Below are 13995 nucleotides of genomic sequence, written 5' to 3'. Positions count from 1 at the left end.
AAAACATGACCTGTGAGGGAAGATTGAAAAAAATGGGTTTGTTTAGTCTGGAGAAGAGAAGACTGAGAGGGAACATGGATAACAGTTTTCAAGTACATAAAAGGTTGTTACAAGGAGGAGGGAGAAAAATTGTTCTTCTTAACCTCTGAGGATAGGACAAGAAGCAATGGGCTTAAATTGCAGCAAGGGCGGTTTAGGTTGAACATTAGGAAAAACTTCCTAACTGTCAGAGTGGTTAAGCACTGGAATAAATTGCCTAGGGAGGTTGTGGAATCTCCATCACTGGGGATTTTTAAGAGCAGGTTGGACAAACACTTGTCAGGGATAGTCTAGATAATACTTAGCCCTGCCTTGAGTGCAGGGCACTGGACTAGATGACCTCTCGAGGTCCCTTCCACTATGATTCTATGAAAAGTAGCGCTAGAAACCAAAACTCCTTTGTCTCATGAGTACCTGCCTTGAATCCTTGAAACCACCATAAACTTTAAATTTATGTTTAAACCCCTTACTATCGGCAGTTACCAGTCTCCTATGGTTTCCAGCTATCTTACTCCACAAAGGGGGTTAATTACGCCTTCCATTAAAAAATACGTGTATTTAGCACACCCATGGACATTACCCTCATCTGTGATCGATGGCAGTCACTAACACCTTCCAGCATAACAGTGTAAAGTCAGCATGCAGAAACTCTGCCCTTCAGTGGTTGCAGTGCAAATGGCAACTTTGCTGGTTTGACTACAGCATGCATTAACGTGGGACATGGCCATGGAGGCAGTAATGTCATCTGGTTCCCTCTCTGCATCTTTTCGAGACAGAGCATCTTTTAGGACTGGGATCAAGTCCCTGCAGTATGATAAGCAATCACTGGATCCCAGCAGTAAAGGGGAGGGAGAAGGTGAGGAATCACCAGACCCCACCCTAAGCACGTTGGTGACTCTGACGGGGAGGCTCTGCCAATGACAGAGCTGAGAATGTTGTGGTTCTGCATCTGTACTGAAAGAGCTTGTTGGTATGTTTGTAGCATATGGTTTGTAGCACGGGTCAGAGTTAAGAATAATTCCCCACCTTCTCCCCAATTTCCTCTCTCCAGTTCCCACTACTTAGCACCATCCCTGCCCCACACAGCCAGCATGATTATTGCTCACTTCCTGGGCCTGGGGCCTCTGCAGGCCCCACAGAGATAGAGAGAAGCAGCAGAGACATGGGCTGTTCCCTGCTTTCTGTGGCTGTGGGGCCAGTGGAGAGCCCCAGTGCCACAGCGAATGCTGGAGACAGAGCTGTGGCTCCAATGGAACAAGTTACACCCCCCCACCCCCCCACCCATCTGATCTCCAAGTGTCTCAGCTGGTTAGTGTGAGGTGGGAACAGACCCAGAAAAAGGGGAATATTTTCTCCCCATTGAAAGAAGCTGTGAGATTGGCGATCAGATCACCATTATCTGGGTTGAAAAATGCCACTTGCCCCTTTTTATAGTGTACATAGATCCGTACCTTCTTGGGTGTCTGACGCAGTGGCAGGGGGTCCTGAGGGGTGGTGAGATCTGAGTAGTGACCCCTGGACTGTTCTATCCCCCAGATCCCCTCCTCGGGGGTAAATTTGATTTGTCCCTTCCTCCTCACAGACTCTCTGGCGACCCCTATGGCCCAGATTCTCCCCATCTCCTCCACTTCCCAGTAAATTTTCCCTGAAGTGAATCCCTCAGAACCCAGCACACAGAAAACTTCATCAAATCTCTCGGGATTGTCAGGCAGATCCTGATGTTTGGATTCCCATGTCACAGTCTTCTGGTCCTCAGACAGCTTGAGCCCAGGATGAGCTGTGTCTGGATCCAGAGTTATCTTCACTTCTGAGAGAGAGAATCAAAGCATCAGAGGCAGAGCTCAGCTCTGGGAGAGGACTTAGCAGCCCTGCTCTGGCCAGGACAGCCCCTAATTTTCTGTCTTGCTGCCAGGAGCGGACACTGCTAGAGCTGGGTAAGGATTAATTGCAGCTCCCTCCGCCCAGGTACCTGGAGCTGCTGCTGTGCTGTTTGCAGGTCTGGGATGGGCGGGTCTAGGCCCACCCAGGACTAAGGCCCATCCACTCAACTAACCGAGAGGAACCACTAAGCCCAGGCCACAGTTGAGTACCTGGGACAACAAAGGAGAAACCAGGAGCAGGAGTGAGGCAAAAAATGAGGGATCCGGAGGGGGACACCGAGCAGAGAACCCCTGCCAGCACCCCCGCCCCCACACACCTCACAGGCATCTCAGGAGTCAGTGGCCAGTGGCGTGATCAGACAAGGGAGTGTAAATAGGCCTCACAGTTACAGAGCACCGTCCCCGTCCAGCTTCCACCTCCTGACGTGATGGATGCTGTCTTGGCCAGCGCCAGGACGAGGCTGATGAACAGGTCCTGTGACTTAGCTGCCTCTGCCTCCCTCCTCCCTTGCTGTATCTTCTCCTTTGGTACTCGGCTGACACTGGTCCAGGCATTTGCTCACGGGCAGCAAAAGAGGAGTGGGGGTATCACTACACTCCTGCCAGGACCCTTTGGCCTGTGCAGAGGTAAAGGCATCCCTGCCTGGCTTGAGGGGAAGAATGGGGCTTCTCTGGCACTGAAACCCCATTCAAAAAAAGTGCTTGAATGTCACTCTGGAGTGTTCTGGCACCATTCCAGAGCTGCCTTCTGCTGCCATTTCTTGAATTGACCAGGTGCACATTATTTGTAAATATGCAAATTAGCACAAGAAATAATTTGTATAAATTTCACACATGAAGCTTCACAAAACATTGCAGCTATGGTTGTGCCTTCTTCATGGGCACACACACACAGATTTGCATCAGAATAACTAACGGTGTGATATAGAACTGACTGAGTGATTTTGGTTCCAGTTACCATGTAGGCAAACTCCAAAATCTACTAGGCCCAGAGAATGAAGTTAAGATCCCAGGGGGTTTCAAAATGCTTAAGTGATTTAGTCAAAACACTTAGTACCTCAGGGCTCAGTTCTGCTTGGGGGCAGAAAATGATGCATTGTGGGGGGGGTGGAACTCATTTAATATAATTTAGCATCCAATCAGGTTGTGGAGGGAACAACACAGCACTGCCTTATCTATGTCTCCTAGCAGACATATCCATTCTCCAAGGTAATGGGCGCTGAGTACCTATTTGCATACTGTGTGTAAGGGCTTAGTACCACTGCAATAGAAGCATCCAGTGTGCATGTGTGTCCCCTTACATGCCTCCTTTTGGGTGTTGCAGACCCTTATGAACAGGTAGTGGGTGCAGATGCTGGCACATCCTCCCCAGCACAGTTCAACTTTAACTGCACTGTGCAGCTGTTGTCAGCACATCTGATGTGAATGTATGCACATTCCGGCAGATGTGCCTCTCCCCTCCATAAGGTTCTGCGCATTGCAGGATTGTGTTTGCAGCTCTCTGTACAGCTCCTCTCATGAAAGCAATCTGTTTTTATGCAAAGGCCTGTCAGTGTGGACTATCTACATGGAGTCCCAGTGAAGTTAACAGGACTCTGCACATGTATAAAGGTCAGCACATGCGATTCAGGTCCCAAAGCAGGAAAAGAACAGATAATAGGGTGGTGACGAAGTCTAGTATCCGAGTACACCCAAAACCTGTGATCATTTTGATCTATGTATACACCTGTCTATTAGACCCTGAACTCTCACCAAGCCAGCAGCTCATGGCACAGAGACCCCCAAATCAGCCCTCAGATGCTGGGGTTTAGACAAGAAATCTACAACTGAAGGGCTCCAAATCCCATCATCACCATTCCCCAGGTCCTGCTACTCCTCACCTTACCATGTAATTTTGAAAATATGATAATCTGATAAAAAGAGATGATGACATTGCCTGAAACTTGTTAATATCCACCAGAATTCAGCTCCCCATATGGAGGGGAGGGAAAAGCAGTTTTAATTTCTTCATATTTCCCTGAACGGAAACTGGCATTTAAAACACTATAGTTAGGGCCGTACCAAATTCACGGTTCATTTTGGTCAATTTCACGGTCAGAGGATTTTAAAAATAAGATCTCAGCTATTTAAATCTGAAATTTCACAGTGTTGTAATTGTAGGGGTCCTGACCCAAAAAGGAGTTGTGAGAGGGTCTCAAGGTTATTGGGGAGGTGCAGTATTGGCACCCTTAATTCTGCTGGTGGCAGTGTTGTCTTCAGAGCTGGGCAGCTGGAGAGCAGTGGCTGCTGACCGGGAGCCCAGCTCTGAAGGCAGAGTCACCGGCGTAGCAGCGCAGAGGTAAGGGTGGCATGGTATGGTATTGCCACTCTTACTTCTGTGCTGCTGTCTGCAGAGCTGGACCCTCAGTTAGCAGCTGCCACTCCCAACTCTGAAGGCAGAAGTGCAGAAGTAAGGGTGGCAATACCGCGATCCCCCTAGAATAACCTTGCGACCCCTTGCAACTCCCTTTTTGGTCAGGAACCCCAATTTGAGAAACACTGGTCTCCACCATGAAATCTGTTTAGTATAGGGTAAAAGCACACAAAAGACCAGATTTCACAGGGGAAGACTAGATTTCATGGTCTGTGACGTGTTTTTCATGGCCATGAATTTGGTAGGGCCTTAATTATAGTTATAGAAATCTTGCTACTAGGAAGAGAATATTCAGCAACTTAATGATTAGATAATATCAATACAGGGTCAATATTAGGCATAAAACAAGGACTAACCTGAAAATACATGGCCAAATTCAGTGGAGAATTGGGCCCATAATGCCTAGGGAAAAATATCCTCTCGCTACTCACCACTTTACCAAAGGGGCACATCCCTAGTCTATAAAAAACCTAGGGAACCTCTGTCTCTTCCCATCCACACTGAAATTACTACGTATTTCTAATCCTTTACTTTTCACGTGAGACTCATTCATTTTAAAAGAGGGGAAAGCAGAGAACTATTGGGGTCAGGTCAGATTTTGACATTGGTAAAACATCAGCTTTATTTACCTCCATATACTTGAGTTTTTCTCCATCCTAAAAACAAGCAAAAGCATAGAGATGAGAACTCCCCTGAACACAGATAGTCTGAGTATGACAACACAGAGTTTATACTAAAGATAAAAGGAACTTACTAAGCTCAGCCTCGAGCGTTCCTAAAAAGCAAATAAAAAGAAATTAATATCTAATAAATTACAAAAGAGCTCTTGTTCAAGTAAGTCCATATTTTGATAATGGTTTTGCTCATAAAGAATTCCTTTACTTAGATACTGAAACTGAAAATTTAGTTAACTTTAAGTTAAGGTTAATATTATCAAAACAAACTGTATAGTCGAGTATAGTGATAGATAGATAGATAGATAGATAGATAGATAGATAGATAGATAGAACTCTTCCAATAGCTGTTTCACTGGAGGAATAGAGATGAGAACTCTACTGAACACAGACAGTCTGAGTATGACAACTTTTCTTGAAGTTTATGCTAAAGATGAAAGGAACTTACCAAGCTTATCCTGGAGGTTTTCTAAAAGACAAATAAAAACAAATTAATATATAACAAATTTACAAAAGAGCTCTTGTTCAGTGAATACACATTTACCTAGCTACTGAAACTGAAAATGTAGTTACTTTAAGTTAAGGTTAATATTTTCAAAACAAACTATAGAAGTATATCTCTATATCTATATAGATATATATTACAGGAAGATGTGTAGAACTCATCAAATAGCTATTCCATGGGAGGAATAGCAGCTTACACCTGCTGTCCTCTAATGTAGGTAGTCCTTTAGCTCAAATGGTAGCAGGAGATACTACAGCATTAAAGGGCTGGGATGCAAAATTTAATGATGTGGGGTGAAGACATCTTAATTACAGATTTTTTAAAAACTAAAAACCTATGAAATTATATTAACAAACTATGTTGAAATGTTATTTAGGTTGCCAGGTCAAGCACTCAAAATTAGAAAATGCCAGAATTAAGTTTCCTTGTACAACTTTAATTCAGGTCCCTTTTGCATATGCATACAGTCTTTAATTATATGATCACATAGTAGTTTTTTCACAGTAGTCTCATTCCATAGACAGGCCTATTCAGTCCCCATGTAAACCAAAAGGACTTCCAGGACCAGAAAAAAGCACATGGATCAATTCATTCCGGGGAACAATAATCGAAAAAACAGGAATGGAAGTGCGGGTCATAGATTTACAATCAGGGTTCCAGAGGGAAGACAGAGCAGAGAACATTGGAAAGTGCACACTGGTCCTCAAAACAGTCCAGGGAGCTAGTGGATACCATGCAGAGGAACTCTGCCTGCAGATGTGAATGGACAAGTGCACAAAATTGAGCCCCACAGTCTTGATCGCAGGGAACTCCTTCATCCAACCCCTCCTCCCTGATTGATATATGGCCAACAAGAGGTCGAGAAGGAGGTATTCATGTGCCAAGGCCTCCATCTCACCACAATAAAAAACATCAGGGGAGTCTGAAAACCGCATCAGCAATACGTCCATGAACTGGGATTCAGCAAGGAGACCTACGCACTCGGTGACTGCAATGGACTTGGCTGCAGAGATCAACTTCCAGGTCCTGAGGAGGTTCTTGTGAAAGGCCATCAGCTTTGAGAGATCTTGAGGGAGACCTCTTGGATGGAGATAAAACAGCTGCCGGTCATATCAGATTCCTTGGAGGTAGCTGAGGAAGGTGTGCTCCATGTCAGACCATGTTCAGTATAAGAGAGACTCTACAGGGCCTCAAGATGGAAAGTTTGGACCTGGTTGAGAACGCATGCCATGCCCTGTCCTCTATCTTCCAGAAGGAGGCTCAGGATACCTGCAGAGACCTAGTGCTTCCCCAGCCAGAAGAACTCCAGGACTTTCCTCTGGAGGTTGACCAGAGTATCCAGGGGTGGGTTCAGGCTCATGAACTGGTGGCCAAATAACTGGAGGATAGCTAATGTGATGCCAATTTTTGAAAAGGGGTCCAGAGGTGACCCCAGCAATCACAGGCTGGTAAGTCTGACTTCAGTACAGGGCAAACTGTGTGAAACTATAGTAAAGAACAAAATTGTCAGACACATAGATGAACATAATTTGTTGGGGAAGAGTCAACACGGTTTTTGTAAAGGGAAATCATGCCTCACCAATCTACTAGAAATCTTTGATGGGGTCAACAAGCATGTGGACAAGGGGGATCCAGTGGATAAGTGTATTTAGATTTTCAGAAAGCCTTTGACAAGGTCCCTCACCAAAGACTCTTAAGCAAAGTAAGTAGTCATGGGATAAGAGGTAAGATCTTCTCATGGATCGGTAACTGGTTAAAAGATAGGAAACAAAGGGTAGGAACACATGGCCAGTTTTCAGAATGGAGAGAGGTAAATAGTGCTGTCCCCCAGGGGTCTGTACTGGGACCAGTACTATTTAATATATTCATAAATTATCTGCAAAAAGGGGTAAACGGTGGGTTATCTGTAGCACAAGAACAGGAGGCAAAAGCATGTTATAGATGGTACTGCAGACTTGAAGTATCCTTTCTTTCACATATAGTGTCACTCCCCCACCAGCATGACCTGTTCTGTCCTTCCGATATATTTTGTACCCTGGTATTACTGTCCCCCATTGATTATCCTCATTTCACCAAGTTTCTGTGATGCCTATTATATCAATATATTCATTTAATATGAGGCACTCTAGTTCACCCATCTTATTATTTAGACTTCTAGCATTGGTATATAAGAACTTTAAAAACTTGTCACTTTTTAGCTGTCTCCCATTACATGATGTAATTGAATGGGACTTTTTTTCATTTGACTGTTTCTCATCAGATCCTACCTGTATTTTATCATCTTCCATCCTCTCCTCCTTACTAGGACATAGAGAATCTCCATTAGAAGATCCTCTCCTAAGGGATGTCGCTGTCCAATCGACGTGCTCCTCCGTACCAGTTGGCTTTCCCCCAGCCCTTAGTTTAAAACTGCTCAACAATCTGGTTCCATTTTGGTTGAGATAAGTTCATGGAGGACAGGTCCATCAATGTCTATTAGCCAAGATGGTCAGGCACACAACCCCATGCTCTGGGTGTCCCTTAATCTCTGACTGCTAGAAGCTGGGACTGGACGACAGGGGCTGGATCACTCAATAAATTACCCTGTTTTCTTCACTCCCTCTGAAGCATCTGGAACTAGCTACAGTTGAAAGACAGGATACTGGGCTAGACGGATCATTGGTCTGACCCAGTATAGGCCGTTCTTATGTTCTTATTAGGAGCATCAAAATATTTTGGTTCAACAATATAGACACATTTTGTTTCATAGTGTTAAAATGTTTGATTTCAACTTTATTGTGTTCAGGTATTTCATTTATACGTATATTATATTAAAATATTAAATATGGAGCATAGATATAATACTATACATATTATATAAATACAATGTAATTTAAAAATAATATTTTAATATAATATAAAAATCAAAACAAAACGAATCAAAACAATGATGTCAAAATAAAACATTTTGATGATGTTTACATGTCACGTTTCATCCCTTTCCTATTGAACATTTCATCAAAACATTTAAATGAAATGGCATCTTTCATTTGCAAATGTTTTTGCAATTTTTTTGACCAGCCCTAATTGTTGCAGGACTATGTGTCCATAATCTCTTTTATTGTCCTAAACTCAAGGTTTAACTCAGGAAATAGCTATGTCCAGGAATCACTGGGCTACTGTCTGTCGACAGACTCCAGGAGGAAAGGGTTTGGCCCAGACCATTCATGGTGCCTTTGCTGACAGAGTCAGAGAGGAGTATGACTTGACCTCAACCGTGGAGAAGGGCATCACTAAGCTAGCCCAGCCCCTCTCCTCCCAATGAGGTTGGCAGCCTTCCTGGGTGTGTTTAGAAAATCCTCCACCTCATCTTCCAAGCCAGTTTGGCCAGGTTGGGCCTCAAACACCCAAGAGACCCCCCCTCAGTAGTCTTCAAATTTCCACCAGGACAGATCTGTGAACTGCCACAGGAGACCTTCTCTCCACTGGCGAGTCCTTTCTTGCTTGGCCAGTTGCACCTCTGGCTGCCAGCCCATGAACTGCTCCTGCTGCTGACAGAGCTGGGCTTGCAGCAGCTGCAGCCGGGCAGTGAGGTCTGCTGCTATAGCTTCTAGGCAGGGTCATGAGGTTGTTGCATCAGTAGAAGGGATCTTCAATGATCCCTCATCCCATTAACCACATCATCCAGACAGAAAGAGACAAACTCTCATTCCCCCCCGTCCTTTGGAGATATTTACATACAATTGCTAACACATTGCCACTGGCCCAAAACATTTACCACTCTCGCTCTCCATTTCTGATTTAAAGAAAGAAAAGGGCAAAAGATGCGATCTCATGCTGCCAGGTACCTGGGGATAATTAATGTAACTGCGCTGTGATTATTAAAGAGATTGACTGACAGTGTGACACAGATAGACCTCTCTATGGAGGTCAGAATACAATCAGTCAGAAGCTAGAATATCTTAATGTAGAGGTATTTGTTGCTTTATTTTATGTTTTTGTAAGTAGATGAATTTTGATGTGTTCTTTGAAAATTATTATGAGACCATCAGCTTATGAGCTTGTTTTACTCCAATTTGTCAAAAAATGCAAATATGCCCTTCCTTGTATCTTGCATACCATTCTGTAGGGCACATTTCAAAGAACATTACAACAAACACAAAACTTCCCCAAACTCTTTGTAAACCTGAACTCCGGGCTGAGAAGGTGTGCCACCAGCCTTACCCCCCCCAAAAAAAGCCTAAAAAGAAAGTATTTTAAACTCTCAAACTTTTAAAATTGTGGAAATTAAAACTTATGGTTCCACTTATAAAAATATTAAAAAAGAAAACTACTGAAAGCCATACTTAAGTCACCCAAACAAATTGAACTCTAGCAAGAAGTCAATATAGGAGTAAAGTTTGTGACTAGAGAACTGAAATCTTGGCATTGGTTCTACAACATACTTGTCTCTGATACTAAATGTGATCCTTCAACATGACCGTGATCTCATTCTGTGTCAGTGCCAGAATGTTATGATCTCAGCCTTTGAATTTATATAGAAATGCTCAAGCTTAACTGGAAACAAATGGTTTTGTGTTGGAATGTCCTTGTTTTGTTTAAGTGTAGGAGATGTGGATGTGCATGGAGTTAGCAAGGGTCAATGTTGGTGAGGTGCTGGGAAATGATTGGGGGGTCATGGCAATGTGGAGAGGCAAATAAGAGTCCTGGGCCAGGATGCGATTCATGAGCAAGAGTGTAGAGGCAGAGGCAGGCAGGTGGTGGTGACCATCTGAAAGTTGAAGGGCAGACGGAAATGTGGGTGAGGGAGACAGAGGGAGTTGGGGGATGTGTAGTGTCAGGTCAGGAGGGTTCATGGATCAGGAAAGTTCCATCCCCTAGTGGAACAAGGAACAAGATTTATAACAGAGAGAGGGTTATGACACTTACCAAGGTCAGCAACGAGTTTCCCTAAAGACAAGAACAGAATGTAATGTAAGTTTCTTAATAGCACATCACATAAATAATTCCATAAGCGTTCGGGCTCAGGCCCTGCTTCAGTCCCATAAAAATTAATAGAAAGATAATTATCCCAAATGGAAAACGCTGTTAACTTTAAGAACTTGAGGCTGTGGTTAAAACAAACCATAAAATAATGTTCTAGTGATGAAATTTACCAAAACACAAGCTTAGGATGTCAGAAAGGCTGGAAATTCACAGTTCTGCTTCTGAGACTGACCTTTTCCCAGCCACTGCCCCAGCCACCATCTACATAAAGGTTATGTTATAAACTTAGGAGGAAGTTAAAAACTCCTTCACCTCATTGACATCCCAGTGAGTGACAGAGTGAAGGGTCACTATAACGTACACTTGCCTACACCCTATGCCTGTCCACGTGGGGCAAACTCCTGCCATCCTTGGGGCTCTCAGGGGTGCTTTGCAGAGACTTGCCGGGTAGGAGGGGGATGGGCAGCGCTCTGCTTTGCATGTAATAACCATCAAGATGAGGATTCGTTCATCAGATCCCCTAAGAGCTGCCTGGGAGGCACCAGCAACTTGTTCCAAAGCTCTAGATGCTCCTTCCCACCCCCCAATGCAGTACCCATAGAAGAGCCTTACCTCTCTCTGCAACATGCGCCGCTACGAGAGAAGAGGAAAGACTTGTTAGAAAGGGGGAGAGTCCAGTACAAATGCTGCACGTTCTACAGAGCACTGGTTGGCTGGTAATGAACTATATCAACAGGCTTCCACTAGAACCGTTCCCATTGACCCCCTTGTATTGTGTATCACAGGGGCCTGCACTTGCCTGTCGTAGCGATTCTCCCGCCTGTGGTTAAAGTTCTCCTGTTCAATTAGAACCCAAACCCTGGAACATATTTGTGCAGCCTCCTCAACTGACTTGGGAATAAAGATCAGCTTGGCTGGATTGGACTGGTACTGAGCTAGGCCCAACAGCATGAAAACAACCACATCTCCTCAGCTACCCAGGCTTCGGTCACAGCCCATTTCAATACTCCTGTGGAGAACAGCTTCCTGTGCCTGACTGGGAGCCAGGCCCTGAGAATGGCTATCCACACGGAACTTGGTAGTACAGAAAAATACAGAATTGCTGGAAAGGAGATTGTGACAGACAGAGACTGGCATTTTGTCTGGCAAGTCAGGAAGGGACCGTCTGCAGCCCCATAGGATTGGGCACCATTGCTTCACCCCTGTGCAGGATAAAAGATTCTTTGAAAAACCGGGCTACAGGAGAGGAAATGGGACTGACACTACCAGAGCTAGCAGGCAATTTGTGAGGCTCAGACACTGCAGTGATGAGCATCACTGGAAAGCCCATGAGGAAATGAATAGCTCCATATTCAGAGTAGAGTCTGGGTGGTGACAGTCAATAATGCCAGGCTGCAGAAGGGAAATAATAATTGCAGGTGTTATTTTTAAAGTGGTCTGTAGCTAAACATTGGTTCTCTGCCTTAGATCTTGATGAGCTAAGGACAGGAGTGGCCACCTTCGTAGACAGGGCCCTGAGAGGCAGGGGTTAGAACCCTCGCCTGGGACTCGCACCATGGCTCAATTCCTGGCTCTACCACAGACTCTCTGTGTGAGTTAGGGCAAGTCACCAAGGGCTTGTCTCCACGTAAAAGTTGGGCTGCTTTAACGCTGCTGCTGTGCAATACCTGGCTGTGCTCTCTGCTAAGAGTTGTGAAGTGCACAAAACCAATCAGTGGCATATTTGAGCCCAGAACTCTCATTTCCAAGCCCAGTGCAGCGTTCTTAGGCTAAGGGCATTTTGACGGCTGAGCGTCTCTCTTGCTGCACTACGCAGGTGTTCTGTTAGCACTCCGTATTTCCAAAGGGAAGGGCTCATCATTTCATATTGTAAATCATGGGCATTGGTTTTGGCATTTGGTTTCATCCTTTAGACATTAGCTATGGGAATCCAGTGATATGTTTCATGTGGCTCCTAGGCCCTTCATTTATTTCCCAAGATATGTGCAAAAAAGTAATGGAAGACTTCAGATTTCCCTCACAAATTCCACCCCAGGGCCTGTCCTGAACTCCCAGTTTAGGGTAATCTGACTTTTCTTGAGAAATTTAGAGAGGAAGCAAAATATGGCTTAAAATAAAAATGTAGCTGCATCTTTAACTATGGAGAAACCACCTCCACTCTCAACTAATTTATAGTTGAAAGGAAATCTCTGAGTACACTGTAGTGTCCCCTTATAACTTTACCTTTTGCCTTGTGTTGTTTCCGGAAGAAGTAGCTTGCTGTGAAAGTGAGCAAACCCACAACAACCAGGAATATGTACATAGCCACCTTAAAGGGGTAGCCCCTCAGGAAGAATGGATCTGTAAGACAAAGCCTCATTAACTTGGAAACATTGATAGAACAGATGTGTCACTAGCAGGACCTTTGTGGTGATCATGGCATTGTGCCACTGGTTGGAAGTAGAGGTGGTCAGGAATTTTTCAACTAAATTGTTTTGGTTTTTTTGTCAGAAAATGACAATTCATCATAACCAAATATTTTTTACAGGAAAGGATTCTTGGATCCAGGATGGGATTTCTGGTCAAAACCAGAGAAGGAGTGAAACCCCTGAATATCCACTAGCCCAGTGGCTAGGACACTCACAGAGGATATCCAGGATCAAATTCCTGCTCTCCCTGATTTGGAGCAGGGATTTGACCCCCAATCCCAGGTGAGAACCTGACCAGCAGACTATTGCGAGGTGGGGATCTCTCTCTTCTCTCTCTTGTTTTTAATTAAAACTTTTGAAAAGTGTCAGTTATGTCCCCATGGGGAAAAGGAATTTTTTTGAAGATTTGAAAATCTTCATTGGACAGGGAACCATTTCCCTCCCAGCTCGACTTTGAGAGCCCATTCTGGCTGCACAAAGGGGCTTTTTCTATACTACAGAAACTTTGCAAGAGTCCCTCTCCATTGCGTATTCCAATTCAACTCCAGGCATGTTAACGGTGTTAACAATAATAAGACACACTTAAACACCCCTCCCCCGAAAATTAGCCACGTTTCATTATACTCCCTCTGCAGCTTGGAAGGCCGGTTCGTGAAGTCTAACCTCCCCTAAATTCACCACACGCGGTGTTTAACGAATAGCCTCTGCGCAGCTCTATGCACATGCACGTTGTAAATCCAATATTTAAATTAGCCCTAAACATTCCCCCCCCTTTTTGGTGAATGGCTGAACTGTGTGGCTTTGATGAACACCAACCTGCAATGTAGACCATAGACTCTTTCCCTGAGTTGAGGTGGGGGTTCCTGACAGAGCAGGACAGATCCTGGCTGGAAGTTTTTGTTACAATAATGGAAATTTGTGCTGCATACAGGCCGTTATCATGTTGAGTTATTTTTTCTGTCAGGGATGGTAAGTGCTGCCCGCTGAGGTCTCTCCATTGCACCTGGGGCTCTGGGTACCATCCAGCAGATTCACACACCATGTGGATCCCTCCGCTCTGGTAGCTGTCGATAGAGATGCGAGGAGTAGAGCCCAGACCTGGAGGAAAATG

General features: G+C 44.5%; 1 protein-coding gene across 1 annotated transcript; it reads right to left on the bottom strand.

Moving 5' to 3' along the window:
- Nucleotides 1-290: 290 nt before the first annotated feature.
- LOC117874081 (butyrophilin subfamily 1 member A1-like) lies at nt 291-13995 on the bottom strand. The gene is made up of 8 exons (XM_034763888.1): nt 13701-13995; nt 12700-12816; nt 11089-11109; nt 10420-10440; nt 5455-5475; nt 5087-5107; nt 4962-4988; nt 291-1846 (listed from the first exon to the last, which is right to left on the bottom strand). Exons 1-8 carry the CDS (start codon nt 13924-13926, stop codon nt 1341-1343), a joined length of 960 nt encoding a protein of 319 aa, XP_034619779.1. The 5' UTR covers nt 13927-13995; the 3' UTR covers nt 291-1340.

The sequence above is a fragment of the Trachemys scripta genome, chromosome 3 (genome assembly GCF_013100865.1).
Source record: "Trachemys scripta elegans isolate TJP31775 chromosome 3, CAS_Tse_1.0, whole genome shotgun sequence".
Lineage (NCBI taxonomy): Eukaryota > Metazoa > Chordata > Testudines > Emydidae > Trachemys > Trachemys scripta.
Note: the sequence above shows the minus strand (reverse complement) of the source record. Positions and strands in the feature narration are given on the sequence as shown.